Source organism: Carettochelys insculpta, chromosome 10 (assembly GCF_033958435.1).
Source record: "Carettochelys insculpta isolate YL-2023 chromosome 10, ASM3395843v1, whole genome shotgun sequence".
NCBI classification, from domain to species: domain Eukaryota; kingdom Metazoa; phylum Chordata; order Testudines; family Carettochelyidae; genus Carettochelys; species Carettochelys insculpta.
The window spans coordinates 52,178,810-52,196,290 of NC_134146.1; the positions used below are offsets into that span (position 1 = coordinate 52,178,810).

At 41.1% G+C, this 17,481-nt stretch overlaps 1 protein-coding gene across 5 annotated transcripts in view; it reads left to right on the plus strand.

Moving 5' to 3' along the window:
- Positions 1-16,704, plus strand: part of OPA1 (OPA1 mitochondrial dynamin like GTPase) — an 86,890-nt gene extending 70,186 nt beyond the window's left edge. For all 5 annotated transcript variants that reach the window (XM_075003943.1, XM_075003945.1, XM_075003944.1 and 2 more), the window contains 2 exons: positions 12,923-13,000; positions 16,299-16,704. In XM_075003943.1, coding sequence (XP_074860044.1) covers positions 12,923-12,987 — 65 coding nt within the window. In that variant the 3' untranslated portion in view covers positions 12,988-13,000; positions 16,299-16,704. The remainder of the gene's footprint in view (positions 1-12,922; positions 13,001-16,298) is intronic.
- The last annotated feature ends 777 nt before the right edge of the window (positions 16,705-17,481 follow it).

Here is a 17,481-nt window from a genome sequence, read left to right on the forward strand (position 1 = left end):
TCCTCAGTGTGAAAGTAACAACCAATCAGCCAGCTAATTAGAGTGGTAATTAAAATGCAGAGATTTTTGTGGAGCCGGTGTTTGAAGTTTATGGGTCATATGTAGCCATCTGCTAAATTCCATCCAAATAAGTATGTTCCTGGAGTCTGTAGAATGTCTGTTTATAATGAAGTGTGGTTTATAACACACCTGTTTTTAATGTCATACACTTAAGTGGAGCTGGGAGCCAGAGTCCATTAGCGCTAATTTTGGGGGCTGCTGTGGCATAATACATTATTTTCTTCATTGCTATGAGCTGCGTAATGAAAATGCTGCATGAAACTAATTTAAAAGTGTGGTATTAACTGTCCTATATTTATATTTCTCTGAGAGCCCTTTCCTGGCCCAATTGCATGACATATACTCCATCCTCCTCTTTCATCAAACTGTTGACCTTAAAATCTTGTTCTCCCTTGGCTTTTCTTGGCTCCATTTGCTCCAGATCCTTTTCCTTCTAAATCTAATCTATTCCTTCTATATATAAGGGCGGATAAAACTCTGCTGGTCAAAACCATGGGGTAGTGGGGTAGTCTCTCTCTGTGGAAGGGCTCAGATCACTAGGGCAAAACCGGGGGTGGCCAACCTTTTTACATCTGGAGCTACACGTCAATTTTTTACATTAACCAGTGGCCGAATACAAAATAGCCCCAAACCCCCTGTTCCCAGGCTTAATCCCTCTCACCCCCAAACCCAGGATTAACCTAACAGAGACCCATTCTCCATGCACTGCGACTGCTGCCCCGACTCCCACTGCTCCTTTGCCACTGCCACCTCCTCCTCAGCATGGCTCGCCCCAGCTCTCCAACTCCTTTTCCCCACCTACAGTGTGGGCGGGTCCCTGCCCTGCAGTGCTGAAATAATAGAGCTCAGTTTAATTGGTTTAATGGAAAGATGCCTCCCATCTCCCTGCTGGCCATTAAACCAATTAAATTGAGTCCCATTGTTTCAGCTCGGCAGGGCAGGAGTCGGAGGAGGAGTCAGTGGTGGCAGCATCCAGAGCTGCAAATGGCTCCTTAAAGAGCTACCTGAAGGTCTGGAGCTACAGGTTGCCAACCCTAATGCCCCACAGCCAGCTATCAAAGTGGTGCCACACTGCCAGCTTTGTAGGCCTGTTGAAAGGGTTCTGTGGGCTGGATTCTGGCCCAAGGGCCACATGTTGGCCACCCTTGGGCAAAACCGATACTTTGCCTGGAAACCAGCAGATAACCAGTGCATGTTACAGAGGTCTGGCTGGTCTTTTTTATTTTATATTAGTGCTTAAAATATTTGTCAACAACGTGTTAGGATTCTGCAAGACCGAGGTAAAGGGTCTAATGGCAAGCAGAAGGGACTTCAAAAGATGGACATTAAAGAAGACTTGGACCTGGAAATCCAGAGGTAGGGCAAACATACAAAGATCTTTAGAACTGATTATTGTTGTGGAAGAAGTGAGCTTTTAGAAGAGATTTGAACGAAGAGAGGATGGTGAATTTGGAACCAGTGAGTTACTCCACTTAACAAGGGGCAGCTGTGTTATGCACAAGTTTCCTAATTGCTCTAGGGTATCCTCATAAGAACCCATTGCTGTAGTTTAATCTTGAGGTAGCAAAAGCAAGGATGATAGTAGCGAGGTCTGTATTTGAAAATTCAGTAACTTTCAGCAGTCCTGGCTATCCCTGATAGCTCATCATATAAAGCAAGGGAGGAACCGAAAAGGCCTGTGAATTCCAGCTGGTATTCACACTCTTCATAACTTTCACTGGTTCCTCTCCACAAACCAATGCTGCCCCAGTCGTTTCTGAATTTGCTCTTTATTTTGTACACCCTCGTCTGTGCTTCAGTCTCAGCCAGAAACTGAGTGCTCATCTACACTTCTGTATCAAGAAGGGCGGAAATGTTGGAGATGTGATACACTTCCTCACAACCCTCCCTGCATGCATGCTGAATTGTGGGGAGGAATGCGTGTGAGTGCACACACATAGTTTGTACATGCACGCTGGAGTGCATTCAGCTATTTTTGTGTAGTGTGCCTACTCCCTTTCATTCAGGTGGAGAGCAGATAGGTATTATTTTTACTTAGTCACCGTTGCCTTATTTTAATTCAGTGTAGCCCAGTGCAGGGTCCCATCTAAAGCAAATGTACTTTGCAGTAGTAGAGGCGACTTGAATTCAGCCGTTCTTTGTTTTGGACAGCTGTGTGAAACGGAAATATTAAAGCAGTTGTGAGAGGAATGTGGAGGGTTGCTTGTGTCAGAGTACAGATAAGGTAGCTCCTGCTTTCTGTCATGGCAGAAAGGGCTTTAAAGAGCCGCATCCTCTCAGAGAGGGAAGTAATCCTCAAGGGAGGGCATACATCAATTGTAAACCTCCTCTGATGGGGCAATGGTTTTCTTAACTGCAGAATCCCAGATGGCAAAAATCCCAGCGCTGTGGTTTCTTCAAGTTATTGATGAAGAGCCAGGCGCTAATGTCCAGGTTCAAAACAGGATCCTTACAGAGTCTAGCACATTCTTAACAAGCCCAGCCCATCATTTAAACTCAGCTTAGAAAGATGATAATAAATCGTTGTAGGACTGAAGATCTGTTTGCTGCCTATTCATCTTGGCCTCGTCCAGTCAGCTACCCTTTGATGTGTGGTGTTCTGGTGTTATATTAACTAAATTTAATCTCTTCCTAAAATTTACTGCATGTTGCAAGGGTGGAAACAATGTTGAGCACTAATTTAAAAAAAGGCTCAGTTATACGTACAGCTACCGTTTACATCATTAATTGATTCTCCTATAAAAATAGTAGTGTTTGTAGAAATGCACAGTTATCGTAAGTAGTTGAGCCAAAGGGTTAGCTTTTTCTTTCAACAACTGTTGAGCTGTGAAATAGATTGATAAGACCACAAAAGTCCTAAAAGACTGGAGGCGTCAGTGTTTCTTTGCCAGGTTATTTGATATTGGGTGGTGGTTTTTCACCTAGATTCTAAGATGGAAGGCAATATAAAATAAAGTAGAGTGGTATAGTAATTAATATGACAATAAAAACAAAACAGAAGATAAAGACTAAAGTAACATCTTTCAGAGCAGGAACACTTAAGCAATTACTCTGTATTCCTGGCCAGGAGAGGGAAGATAGACATCATGGTTCATCTCTAAACATTTCTCTTGTTGTTTCATGCGGCCATGTGATGATGTAATTTAACATAAGTGTTGTGGATAGACTTTACTGGTTTGTGGTCCAAGTAACTAGTAAGTACAATTGTACTTTGGTTTAAGGACCAAAATGCATCCTTCATAAGGATTGATATTCACATTGCTGTACTGAGTTTTAAACAGGTAATTGTTTTTAGTAATATGGTTACTCATAAATCTTTTGTGAATTAGCTGTAGAAATTCAACCCTTATATGTATTCAGATGAGTCGTCACATAGTGTTTCATAGTCTGCTTTAGTTTGTTTTTCATCTTCTTCCTTTCCAGTTAAGGGGCACAAGGTACTGATACAGTGAATGAAAATGACCGTTTTCTTTCCGCTGTTGTGGAGCTGATTCAAGACATTTCTATTCTCCGTAGGTTCTAATCACTGTACTGTCTGTATGCCTTCCACTCATGCATTAGCAACGCAACTAGAATATCTCCTGGGTCCATTCTGTCTCATTTTAACAGTTTTAATTCTGTGCATAATGAAAATTTTGAAACCTGTGGTGAGCTCTGAGATCTGTTTATGACTGTGCTGTGGCATTAGGTACCTCCCTTTTATAAGGTATGGAACCTGACACATGACGTTGACAGAAACATAACTAGTGTCAGTAGTTGTCGTTTTCACCTCAGCCTAGCTAGCTCAGGTTTGATACTGTGCTTCTGTGTTGTCAGATATAGGATGAAAACTTCATGTTTTCCGGTCGGTAGAGCCCTGTGGACTGCTCTGAGAGATAGAGTCAGCTTCTGTTCTCTTTGATAGAGGAGGAAAAAATGTGTTGTTGAAACAGTTTCATTAGCTGAGAAGGGCTTGTTTGCAGACCTGGGGCCAGTGTGGGTCAAGATGTTGATTAATTAGCAGTCTACACTTTAATCAGAACAATGTGCAATTCATGTTTTATGGTGGTCTTTTTTTTTTCCTAAAAGCATTTTTAGTAATGTTAAAATAAGTACTGAAGTACTTTGTGAAAGTAGCTTTGTCTTCAGATAAGCTAGTTTTCTCACTCTTTATTCTCACTACCCCACTCTTTAAATACCACTCTGGAAACCACCGTTCTCCCCACTCATGCATCTGATGAAGCAGTCCTTTGCCCAAGAAGGCTTATGCTCCAAAATATCTGTTAGTCTGTAAGGTGCCACAGGACTTCTTGTTGTTCTGGTTTTCTCACTGCTGCTTTTGCACTGTCCTCTTGCATGAAATAAAAGTGAGACTCTTTACTAAGTGGCAATTGATAATTTTGTTCAAATGTGATTTTTGAAGATAAAGTATCATTAATGCTGGTAGTTAAATTGACCTGAATGATGATGATTATTCATTGTCTATTCAGATTCTATTCCTATCATTGGTTTCGTGCAGTGTTTGACCTAGTGTCATAGTTCTGGCTGATAGCATACAAGCTGAGTATGTAAATTTTCCTGTGGTTGAATCCACCTGAGAAACACAGAGACAGTGTGCAAGAGAGATGGTGTGTCTGTGGTGGGGAAGGAGGGTCCCCTAATGCTTCCTATGGTGATTTAGTTTTTTCTTCTCCTCCTACTTACTCCCCATCCCCCACTTCCCAGCTATATAAACCCTGTATTCTTATTTTTGCTCCAAATCTGATGAAGTGGATCTTACCCACGCAAGCTCATTATCTAATAAATAAAGATGTTAGTCTTTAAGGTGCTACAGAACTGCTTGTTTTTTGTGAAGCTACAGGCAAATACAGCTACCCTTCTGAGACTAAAGTACTTGGTCCGTTCACCAGCAGGACGTCAGAGAGCAACTTGAGTGCACAAAACTAGCAGGGTTAAACCAACTCTTGGAGATGTGCCTATACTGAGATATATATAAAATGGATGTGCTGTATAGTTTGCTTTTGTTTTAGTGCTGTGAGACAGTAACTAACCCCTGAAAATAAGATCAGTAGCCATGGTTAAAATATCATCTCTTATGCTACCAGCCATTCAGAACACCTCCTTGCCCCAACAGGACTACCAGTATTCTAGGAGCATCTAAGAAAGAATGGCCTATTTCCAAGGCTGGAAAAATGACTTAGTGCAAATGTGATTATTTTTTGTCAGTACCTCTGGGCTCCAGCTAGGAAAATACAGTAGTGCTGTTTTTATCTTTCTAGTCTTATTTAAAAATTTGATTAATGCTTTTGCGTCATGATTACCCAATACCAATGAATATAGATAGATGTTCAAAATTTGCTGAAAGTATTCATTTAATTTGGCTGTATATTTGAATCAATTGCATGATACAATAGAGTTGAGAAGTAAACTGATAACAATGAAAGTTATTTTTATTAAGATGTAACCCCTTAGCAGCCTATTCATACTGTTTTGGCTACCAGCAACAAAGTGATACACTAGCTTTTCTGCAAGCTTGCATTTTAAGTCTGTGTATTTTTAATGATTCATGGGTTTACTCTATGAACTATTATAAATTCCATTTAAACTTCTCCAGTACTGCAGTGCTTTTATTACACTAATGAGCTAATTGTTTAAGAATCACTCACATGATTCATCCTTCTGCTCTTGTCTCTTTTTAAAAACTTCAGCCACTGAAGGGCTTTTGACAAACCAATATTTATAACAGTTTGACAGCAGGATGAGGAACAGCATTTGTCTTTGTATTAGCTTGAAGAAAGGGCCTTTCCAGCACCCAGCCATGCAGTTACAATCTTGACCTCTTTCTTGTGCTGGGAATATACATACAGGAGACAAGCAGCACCCTCCCCCCATGTGTTTTCTTGACCCGTTGACTGTCCATTCACTTCCCATCTGTTTTTCAGTCTTAAAGGAACAGAGGGGGCCTCTTCTTGTAAATCTGTCTTTGCAGGTGATAAATGATGTTCTATCTCTTTAAGTGCTGCCTGGGTGGTTTTTCCTTTTTTCTTAAAGTTTCAGCTTTCCTGTCGGACACATCCAGAGGAAAATATGGTATGTGAACAAGAGGAAACTAGCAAAAAATGTGATGAGCAATTCCAAAGGATTGTTTTAAAATTCAGCAGGACATGACCCTGCAGTGATCAGTAAATTATAGCAGCTCTTAGCCTTTTGAGGTGGCGGAAAGCATGTTGATGCAAGTTTTGTAACTTGTGAGCCTAGGGGTTGTTTTGGGAGTTGACTTTTTTGGACTATGTTTAGCATGTTGGCCCCACATTGTTTTAGCAAGAGATGGAGTTTGCTGTGGTCCTATAGAATATGGAAGAGCAACGCACAGAGGGCTGAACCAAGAAGAAATTATTTCACTTAGTCCCTTTTATTTTTGTTCAGTGTGGCTTTGTATACGTAACTCAGATAATGCCCTAGTTAGCCAGAAATTAAAATTCCACTTCCACCTGTGGCCCGTGAACCTTATTCCCAGTTCTGAAGTGCCTGATGTTAAGCACTCTTTCAAATCTGGCTCTGGACTGGGTTTTCTGCTCCCTAACAGACAGATGTGGCATTTACAACAGCAAATCAAAGATTTGTCTAAAGGCACTGGAGCACACTAACTTCTTGCATGGAAGGAATTCAGGGACCGGAATGGAGAAAATTGACTTATAGATGGAAAGATTTAAAATTTGGATGTGTAAAGTAAACTCCAGATAAAAGGAAGATCAAACCCTATGAATGTCAGAAGGGAAAGGAGAGGAAAAATATAACAAAGTATAAGAACCTATATCTATGGGGGTTATAAGTGTCATTTTATAGTCCACCCATGTCTGCTGGATTCTTCTATCAAAGTTCATAATAAAAGACAGGTTCAGTCTTCCAGGAGTTTACAATCTCAGACTCTAATCCTGCAATTAGGTATCTATAAATGGGCTCCATTGATTTTGGTGGGGATCTGTTTGTTTGGGAACCAGGGAGTGGACTAAAAGGCCCCTCTTAGAAAGAGGGGGAACTCATTAAAATTCCATTGCCTCAACAAAGTATGGGGGACAACTAAAGAGGAAAACAGGGATGGGAGTAGGGGTCAAAGGTTTAAAACAAGGGAACCAGAGGGGGACACCGAGCAGAGAACCCCAGACAGTGCCCACTGCTCCTCGAAGGCATCAAGAGAGCCAATGGACACCACCCAAAGGAACTCAGCTTGGATTCGTGAGCGGATGGCAGAGCGGAAATAGGCCCCACAGTCGCAGGCCTCCCCCCGCCCCACCCAGCCTGCTCTCCCGGGTGTTATAAATGGCTACCTTAGTCATAGCCAGGAGGACGCTGACGAGGAGGTCCTGCAACGTAGTGGTGCCACAGATGGGGTGTGCCAGGATCAGAAGATGCAGGGAAGAGTGCAGCCAGAACCTCAGCAGGAGGTTCTGGAGGAGCTGGAAGAGGGGCTGCAACCTGGCGCACTCAACATAGATGTGCACCAGGGTCTCCCTCATGTTGCAAAAATAACAGGTGTCTGGGAAGGGGGTGAACTGCGCCAGGTACATGCCTGGGCTCACCGCCCCATGGAGGATCCTCCAACCGATGTCCCTGGCGGGCCGCGGGACCAGGGATTTTGGTGGGGCCGTGGGTAGATCCAGCTGTAGAATCAAACCTTGAATGATAGACTGACGGACAAGTGAGGATGCAGTAAATGCCAAAAGAGGGAGCGGGGAACGGAGGATTTGAGCAGGGAAACATAAGGGTGTCAGTCTTTTGTGGTCACTCACTTGAGGCATGCATATGTCATGGCTGTGCAAATATTTCCTCCTCTTTTTAAAGTATAAACTTTTTCAGCTGTAGTTTGATACTGAGCAAAAGATTCAGGCTGAAAAGCAGGGGAAACTTTGGACAGAGAGGTGTGTTGGTCTGAGGAATAGATTCCTGCAATGCCCAGTTTCTTGGATTGTTTAAAAAGTAGCCTGAACAAAGAACCAGAGGACATCCTGTTGAGAACAATCCTGTAGGGGCAAGGAAGTGGACTAATGACCGTCTCTCATGCGTAAGACTGGAAGGCAGCTTATTTTAGTTGCAGAGGAGATGTTAAAACTTGGAAGTTTTTGTGCCGTCCTTTTGCTCATTCCTCTAAATTCCCAAAAAAAGAAAAGCGTCTTTACTTAGGAAAGCACTTAAATGTGTGCTTAAATGCTTAGATAAATAGGAGTCTAAAAATGTCTGGTTTCTCAGCAAATTCCTTTACCTCTCTGATTTTCCTACCTGCAGAATGGGAATAATAAGTGCTTCTTCAAGGCAGGGATGTTTGCATTGATTCCTTTCTAATGTGTGTCAAGTCTAAGTATTAGGGTTAGTTCCTGAAGTACAGTCTTAGTCCCTTTCCTCCAACACAACTGTTCATTCATAGGCGAACAGAAAAATGGTTTTTGAGGATTGTTTTCCTTTCATATGAACCTTTGATTTAGGGAGCAGAGGTGTACAACAAGGAGTAAGCACTTGTCTGCATTTCAGAGTTTGTGGCATATCATCAAACCACTTATTCTGAAAAGTGTGTCTCCTTGCCAGTGATGTACAACATTATCGCTTAGATTAAGGCAGCAGATATTCTGTGTTTAGTTAAATGTACTATTTTGAGAAACTGAACAACACAGATTTATATCCTCCAGGAAGAGTTAGTAAACAGGACATCTTTGTCCAGAGGGATACGTCTGTGGAGAATTTCTAGCCACTGAGGAAAGTTTACACCATTTGCTTTCTGTCATCAGAGAAACAATTTACACCAGTTTAAGTGCCAATTGCATAATATTTTAATGTTTTTTATTTCCCTTATATTGCTTAGGTTATGCACCCCCCCCCCCCCGACCTCATCATCTTTGCTTGGAAGGTAACGAGCTTCAGTTTTAACAGCACTGCTCATGCACGCAGTGCAGGGCTTTGATTGGTGAAGCATGTTATTAATGTAGCTAGAAGTGGGGACCAGTAAGTAGACTGTCTTTATGAGACTGAATATTTGGGATTTTTTTCCCCTCCTTCCTAAATAGATGTTAACAGCAAAAGTAAACCTTATACGTGGCTGGGTCTTTCGGTATTCAGTGTATATTCAAACCCTAATTACTGATCAATTAGTCTGGTTTTGAACCTTTTAGAGTCAGTATCAGAGGATTAATGAAAAGAAAATGAGTGAGCAGCGGTGTCATTTCATGTGGAGATAAAGAAGGAACAAGTATGAATGGGCCTCTCCAGCCTCCTGAATAAAGAATTTCTTCATTCTGTGTCAATGGAGGGTTATGGGATGTTGAGAAAGGATTATGGGAATATTCATGACCAGATCAGGAGATGCAATGAATTGATGTATGGAACAGCTCATCTTTTAGGTAAACATTGGGTAAATGGAAAGTACAATGGCCATTCATTGCTTGTAGGCCTGTGCATTTCATTGTTCCAAAGCGAGAAACAAGGATTTGGTTGTAATTTTCCTGTGCTAGTTTCACTTGAATTTTGATCACTGTTTAACAGCTGGTATAAAATCATGTATTCATAACTCCATATCTCTATTAAAGCAATCGTACACACTTCTGAAGTAAATTATGGCAGAAGTGCAACACTTGGAAGCCTGATATGATATTAGAGCATTGGACAGTAACTCTGGAGAAAGTTCAGTTTGTCAGAGAAGTAAATACTTTTTAACGGGTTAAAAGTTTATCTTGTCTGAGAATAATTTTCAGTTAAAATAATACAATATTGCAACATAAAGATCTTCAAAATGTCATAGCTTTTTCTTTAATGTGTACTCACATGAAATGTCATGGTTTGAAACCCAAAGAGACTCTTAGGTTCTGTTAGGTTTTTGGTAACACACCCATTTGCAGTATCAAATGTACTGAAATTCTGCTGCTTAAGTGGGGACGGACTCATGCTGGGGGAGGGGGAGAAGAGAGTGTGTGTGTGCGTGCATGTGTTTCAGGCAGTTCACCTCGTGTTTTTGGTTTGGTCAGTTTATATGTTCTATCTTGTCGTTTTAAGTTAAATGGAATGAAGTACTGACATACTTACTGGTTCAGTCACTGAATTGTGTTGCTCGTTAAAATTAGTATCTCCAAGAATTTAAAATTTACGTAAATACGCTTTTGGCCATGATAGTAAATGGAAAACAAACTGCATAACGGTACTGTTGCTGTGTGCTGCACTATGCACTTTGCACAGAAATATCTTCTGCCTGGTGATAAATGTTTGTTTCAGTGCAATAAGCTATATTCCTGCAATGACTCCAACACTTGCCGTGAATATATTACAACTTCTGGACAGGCTGTTTAACTACTTTCTTTAAGATTTTTTGTTAAGTGTTAAGTTGGAGACATGATGACTGTTACAGTTAGAGTCACTTCAATTCTATCCAGGTATAAAAATTAAAAAAGTGCTTGCGATAACTGTGGAGGCATCTTTAGTATGTCTGCAGTTGTCAGTTATTTGCCTACAGAACAGTCTGCTGGAATAAATACGGACTATCCTGTTACTTTAACATGCCTTGATTAAAAATTAAAGTAGGCATTTCCAGCACTACTCCCTTTTTTTCTTAGAGGGTGAACTCATAAATTGTGGTTTCGCTGATGCTGTGAATTTCCAGCACTGTAACATTTTCACTAACCAAGGGTTGAGCAGGAAAACCATTTGCATTTAATGCAGTTCTGTCTGCTTTCAGTGAGACTAATAGCTTGATCAATATAAAAATCGTATTTGAGGAAAAGAATGTTGGATGTAATAAAGCAATCCAAATTAAAAAAAAGTTCAGGATCACTTCTTGCTTTGGGGAATAATATATATAATAATTGTTATAAAAAACCTAATACATTTGTCAAGCATAATAAAAAATTAGCCTTTGAAAGACTTCTGTGTTGTGGGCCCTATCCCACCCCACACACAAACAGCCATTCATTGGTTTTGAATCCAGCAGTAGGGTATCTTCATTGGCACCAGGGCTTTTACTGAGGGCTCATCAGTCATGTTTAAAGTCTTTAGTATGAAATCCTGTTCCTAGTAGTGTCCATAGGACTTGTGTCACTAACTTTAAAGGGGTCAGGAATTCACCCTGTGTGCAAGAGTAGATATTATCTGGACATGGGATACCTAAAAGACTGTTTCAAGCACCAAGACCTTGGCTGCCCTGGATAGATCACTCCTGAGGAATGCACTCAAATTAACCAAACAAACATAGGTGTCTTTTCCCAGACAGGGACAAGAGGATAAGGGAATGGGGGGGAAGCTGCAGCTGAAAAGCATACATCTCATTATTTAATTTGTAGCTTTGGAAGGCATTCTGATACCAGAATGGTGTACACGGTACAGAACGAGTATAGACTAAGATACTAAGATCACTTGAAGTGTCCAGTGAAATGCTTCATATTTATAGCCTGGGGTGGGGGTATCCATCTTAGTTTGTAGCTTCCCAAAAATACAGTCCTGTATTACCTTAAAGACTAACTGAAGTATTTATTGTTATTGTGTAATGAGTGTTCAAGTAGAAATTGAGTTTTTCTACTCATATCTGAAGTGGGTCTTACCTGCAGAAGCTCATTACCTGATAATAAAGAAAATAGTTAGTCTTAAAGGTGCTATAGGTGCTTGTTTTACATGTTATAGTAGTTTAAGCCCACCATAGGGTAGCCATGAGCACAAGTCAGCACATGCTATCCCTGAGTGCAGTCTGGTGTTCGGATCCTTTCTTTGCTCATTGGACTCCCCCATGACAAAGTTGGTAAGGAGACTAAACTATGTCTGGCCTTCAAAAGGATGGTCCAGCCAGCTGCAGCCTGAGGTCACTGGCAGAGTAAGGTGAGAATTAACTCAGCAGCTACATGCTCATACCTGGCATGTGGACAATGGAGTCAAATTTCCAGGCTGTTAACAGCAGCACACCAAGAGATGCTGAATGAACAGTGATTGCCTTGTTTTACTGTCTCTGTTTGGAATGCTAAATGTGAGCAGCGTTATTTCAGTGGCAGAATTTTTCTTTATTGGAGCATACTTATCTATACACTTTAGTGTAAAGTATTAAGATTATGTTGCAGAACAGTGAAACTGTTGTTTGTCCTCATTACCTCCTACAGACACTGCCTCCGGTGAGCACATTTGGTGCTTGCTCCTAGCTGTGTACAGAGGAACATAGTGATGGTAGAAAATAAAGGTGTGGGGTTTTCTTAGTTCTTATGTATATTTCATTGAATGTAATTAACTACATCCTTTTGGTCAGGGCTGAGGTGTTAGGGGTCAAGACTAAATACATAAGTCAATATTCAACTCAGATAGTATTCTTCGATGCAAACATTGTGGGTCTTTTGTACCAGGTGTGTTGCACGTTAAGTCCGATCACTTGCAGTTCAACCTGTGGCTGGGTCATTAGCTTTTAACTGTTTCTTGAATGATTAATGGTGTTTGTGCTGCTAATGCGGAAAATAATATTTGTCTAAAAGAGTGGAAATTGGTGCACCTTACTTAATGGATAATACTGTCCACTGTATAACAATAGGAGCATTGTGAACTGGATGTGCGAGAACCAGCAGAAATCTGAGCTTTTCAAAATGAAGTTCTTTCAGTATCAGATTGCTTTGCTGCATTTCAAAATTATGAAATTAGTATTTGTGGTAAAAAGGTGTATGCTTGTAAAGTTCTTCAAATTAAAAACAGCCTGAAGTAGTAGTATATTAATTATCTGATGCAGAAACTGCACACAAAGGCATCCCATGCTTCAGACATTTAGGATAATACCAGTTTACAGCATTGGATTTCATTCTGCTTCGTGGTTGGGTTTTTTAATCTCTCTCTTCAGTAAAATGGCTAGAAATTTGAATGGCAGTCTTTTCCATCTTTCTAGAAAAAGTCCGGGAAATCCAGGAAAAACTTGAAGCCTTCATTGAAGCCCTCCATCAGGAGAAATAGATGGTTCAAGCAGGTACCATGTTTTTACTGTCTACACACTCAGTAGCTCCTCAAACATACTGCTGAAGGAATTGTTTTAAAAAATCCATTTTGTTTTACAGTTTTCCCTGGCCTCTTTTTCCATTTTGTTTCCAGTTTGCAGAGTCAGGATTCCAACCTTTATAACAACAAAAGAATGTGAAGTGTAATGTAAGTGCTTTCTCCAGGTTGGAAAAACGAAGTGTGGGGAGCTAAAGCATCTTTTATTGGACCAACTTCTGTTGCTGAGAGAGTTGTACTTTCAAGCCCCACACAGATCTGCTTCATCTTTGGGAAACATACTGTGATTACATCACAGTCAAATGCAAGGGGGGAACAGATAGTGTAGTATAACTAGTTAGCCTATGAAGCAACAGACCATTCAAAGTAGGGTGGCCGGTAAACTCCTCTGTAGTCGTAAGACAGAGAGAGAGGGTGGTGGCTTGTTCAGATTGCTGTAATAGGTCCTAACTCTGGTATCTCCTCTGTTCAGCCCATGATGTTTGGCATCTAGCAAAGACTTGTCTCCTGAAAACACTGTGCAGGTGTCCTTGACGATGAGGACTGAGAGATCAGATAGGAAGTAATCACTTTGTGAAGAGTGTTCACCCACGGGTTATAGGATCCATCTGTCTTATCATTTACCTCTGTGAGATTGAGAGCATAGTAATTGTGTGGTTCCACCCACTTCCTTGATATTGGTGCACTTAGTGAATGAGATGAGCTACCCCACATCATGATAGCCATGTTTAGACTCATGGAACTTGGAAGATGTGTGTGGGAGGGGAGGGGCAGAGGATTGAGCACTGTGGCAGTGAGTTTATGGCTGGAGGGGGTGCATCCGCTGTTCTGGCAGGGTCTGGTGCAGTTCTGATTTCGTGCATCCTGGTCTGTGAGGAGCTTGGAGGGGGCTGCTTGAACACCAGAAACTAAGGTTCAGGAAAGATTTATTTCAGGATCAGATCACCATCAAGTAGAGTTTACAGTTGTTTGACACATCTCATGAGTTCCAGTGTGGGGTGTTAGGTTATAACTAAGGGTGTGAGGTTTGGGGCAGGCAGTTATTTCTGTGTTAAAGGAGGTTCTCTGAAGATTTTGATGTGGCACAGTTTGATTCAGTCCACTTGTCTGTGGGGTGTGCGGGGGGCGGGGGTGGGGGCAGTTTTGAGTATGTTAAGGTGTTTTTTCTGGACTTTTTTTGTCAGAGCATATTCTATGGTGTCTGAGCACCTGGCTGCAGGTAATCCATTCTTGGAGTGTTTGGGGTAGGTACTGGTTCTGTAAAGGTAGGTGTGGTATCTGGGTTTCTTGTATGGACTTGTCTGAGGGTTCCATTGTTAAAGCTGTTCATGGTGCCCAGGAAGTTGATGCTGGTGTTATTGTTCCAGACAGTGACTGATGGAAAGGTGGTGGTGGTTGAACTTGTGCAGAAGTCTGTAAGAGAGTTTAATATGTCTGCTTAACCAGGCATATCATTTGGTTTCTTGGTGCATTGTTCAGAAGTTCTTCATCAAGGTGATCAATCCCAAACATTTTTACAGGCTGGGTACCAACTGGTTAAGTAGTAGTGCAGCAGAAAAAGACCTGGGGATTATGGTGAATGAGAGGCTGGATGTGAGTCAACAGTGTACCCTTGTTGCCAAGAAGGCTAATAGCATATTGAGGTGCATTAGGAGAATCATTTCCAGCAGATCTAGAGAAGTTGTTATTCCCCTCTATTTGGCACTAGTCAGCCTCATCTGGAGTATTGCATCCAGGTCTGGGCCCCTCCAATATAGAAAGGATGTGGATGCATTAGAGCAGGTTCAGTGGAGGGCAGCAAAAATTATTAGGGGCTGAAGCATATGACCTATGAGGAGAGGCTGAGGGATTTAAAGATATTTAGTTTACAGAAGAGAAGACAGAGGGGCAATTTGATAGAAGCCTTCGGCTTCCTGGAGAGAGGCTGTTCTCAGTAGTGACAAATGGCAGAACAAGGAGCAGTGATCTCACATTACAGCAGGAGAGGTGTAGGTTGGATATGAGAAAAAACTATTTCACCAGGAGGGTGGTGAAGCTCTTGAATGTGTTACCTAGAGAGGTAGTAGAATCTTCATCCATAGAGGTTTTTAAGTTGGGGCTTGACAAAATCCTGGCTGGGATGATTTAATTAGGGTTGATTCTGCTTCAGGCAGGGGGCTGAACTAGATGACCTCCTGAGGTCCCTTCCAGCCCTAGGATTCTGTGATTCTATGAAGAGTTTAGCATCCTAATTTTGAGGGTTTGCACAGAATGTTGAATGTAAAATCTTCAGGGGGTGAGGATGGAATGAGTGAGTTTACCTTTGTCTTTTGGGTGGATATCTGACCACTGTCCATTATCTTGTAAGTATTTGTGGCAGACAGTGATGCTGTCATTATAAGGGATGTTGATGTATAGGGAAGTGACAAACATGGTGGTGAGGGTGGTGTTCTGAGGGAGGTTTTAATGTTGCAACATTCATGAAAGGATTTGGTTGTACCCTAGAGGAAGTTGGCCCTTGGTGTGGTTAGTGGTTTATGTAGGCTTCTGAGAGTCCCAACATCCCTTCAGTACAAGTCCCATGACAGATATGATGGGTCTGCCTGGGTTCCCTTGTCTGTCTGTCTGTCTGAAGCATGTAGAATGTACCTGGGTTGGATGTGTGGAGAATGAGTTTACAAAGTTTGGCTCTGAGGTGTTTGAGGAAGAATTTGATGATGTCCATAAGCTCCTGGTTAAGCTGTAGTGTGGAGACATTTGTGAATTGTTTATAGTGGTTGGAGTTGAAGAGTTTCTAGAGTGACACTGTGAGTTCCTTTCCCAGACCTGAAGAAAAGCTGTGTGTGGCTGGAACGCTTCTCTCTCATGCACAGAAGTTAATCTAATAAAAACTATTACCTCACCTACCTTGTGCCTCCCATATGCTACAACCGACATGGCTACAACTCCATTCTCTCAGTTAGTTATTCAGGTTTTCTGAAACTGCTCTGCAATGCACATTGAGTGTACTATTTGTATCGGTATTAAATATGAAAGGTTACAGCCCATTGTCATCAAAATGTAAGAGTAACCATTTTGTGAAGTATTTTGAGACCCATGTATGAAAAGCGCTAGATGGTATACGTGAAAATTACTATTGTTGGCACTCAGACCTGCATGTCACTTTCAGACTTCATTCATGTCTGTCACCTAATCTTTGTTTTTATTCTCAGAGAATACATGGCATCCTGACTGAGCACCATAATATGATTGCACTTGTTTTTAATTACTTTAATTTCCTTTTTATATTTCAGCTGAACTTTTACTGTAGGAGTACAGTCCTTTTCCAAAATGCATTGCACAAAGACGACTGAATGAAATGGCTATTCTGTCCCGTTCTTCTTCCTGTCATACCTTTTTGAAGCATCCCCTGACGTCGAGGTGAGGGAAGTAATTCTCACATGGGATTGAGAAGTGTTAAACAAAACCTGCCATTTGGATTTTGGAAGCAAAGCAAACTTGACAGCAAAATCCATGACAAGATGAGGGACGGACAAAATTGTCCAATTATGTTCTGGTTCTGAGAAGGAGAGGCTTTTATTTTTTGGCTACAATCTAATATGGCAGGACTGGCGCATATTTAAAATAGTGGTTTTATCCAGTGTCAGTTTCTTCCCTGCAAATAATCTTGGGATTTGAAATAAAGATTTATCACTTGTACATACATGAATGAATGAATGACCTTCTAACTCATGTTGTTTGTATCTGTACATGTTATGCTGAAGCATCCTCAGTCACTAAGATACTCATTTAAATACATTGTGATGAGAAAGGAGATTTCAGAAAGTTGTGGACTTTGCTTAAGCACCTAAGAGCTATTATCATCCAAGGAAGTCTTCTAGTTCCATTTGAAGAGTACAGGCTGCCATTCACTGACTCCATTAAAAGTTTAGCTCAGGAAATAATGTCAACGGCTACTCGTTTTGTGGATGCTTTTCTAGTAGATGATGATGCTCTGGCCCATAGCCAGTTGCATTTCATTTTGGGGGTGCATGGACATTACCTGGGTTTCCCTGTTAATGTCCCTCTTATCCCCTTGGAAAGTAAGCTGATCATGAGGGGAAATTGGGTGATACAGAAAATAATTCAGTGGTGTAACTCAGTTTGGTTGACCCCTCAAATAAACATTTCAGAAAAGAAATTTAAAAAAATTTTTTTCTTCTTACTGAGGACTTTAAGGCCTGAATTGCTTTAAAGTGATGTAATACATGAGGTACCTTCAGACCCACTTGCCTTCTGTGGTTTAATGTGGCATAAATGTTCAGTGGTGTTCATTGCCTTCAGTCTTTCCTGTTGCCCTGAATGCAGCATATGATTGACGTACAAGAGCTTGCTGTATAGAACTGGTATTCAGCAATTCTTTGAGATATCACATGGAATTGTGCTCACTTCTTCTATTATCTTATCTGCCCATTATACATTTTGTATAAGATAGGC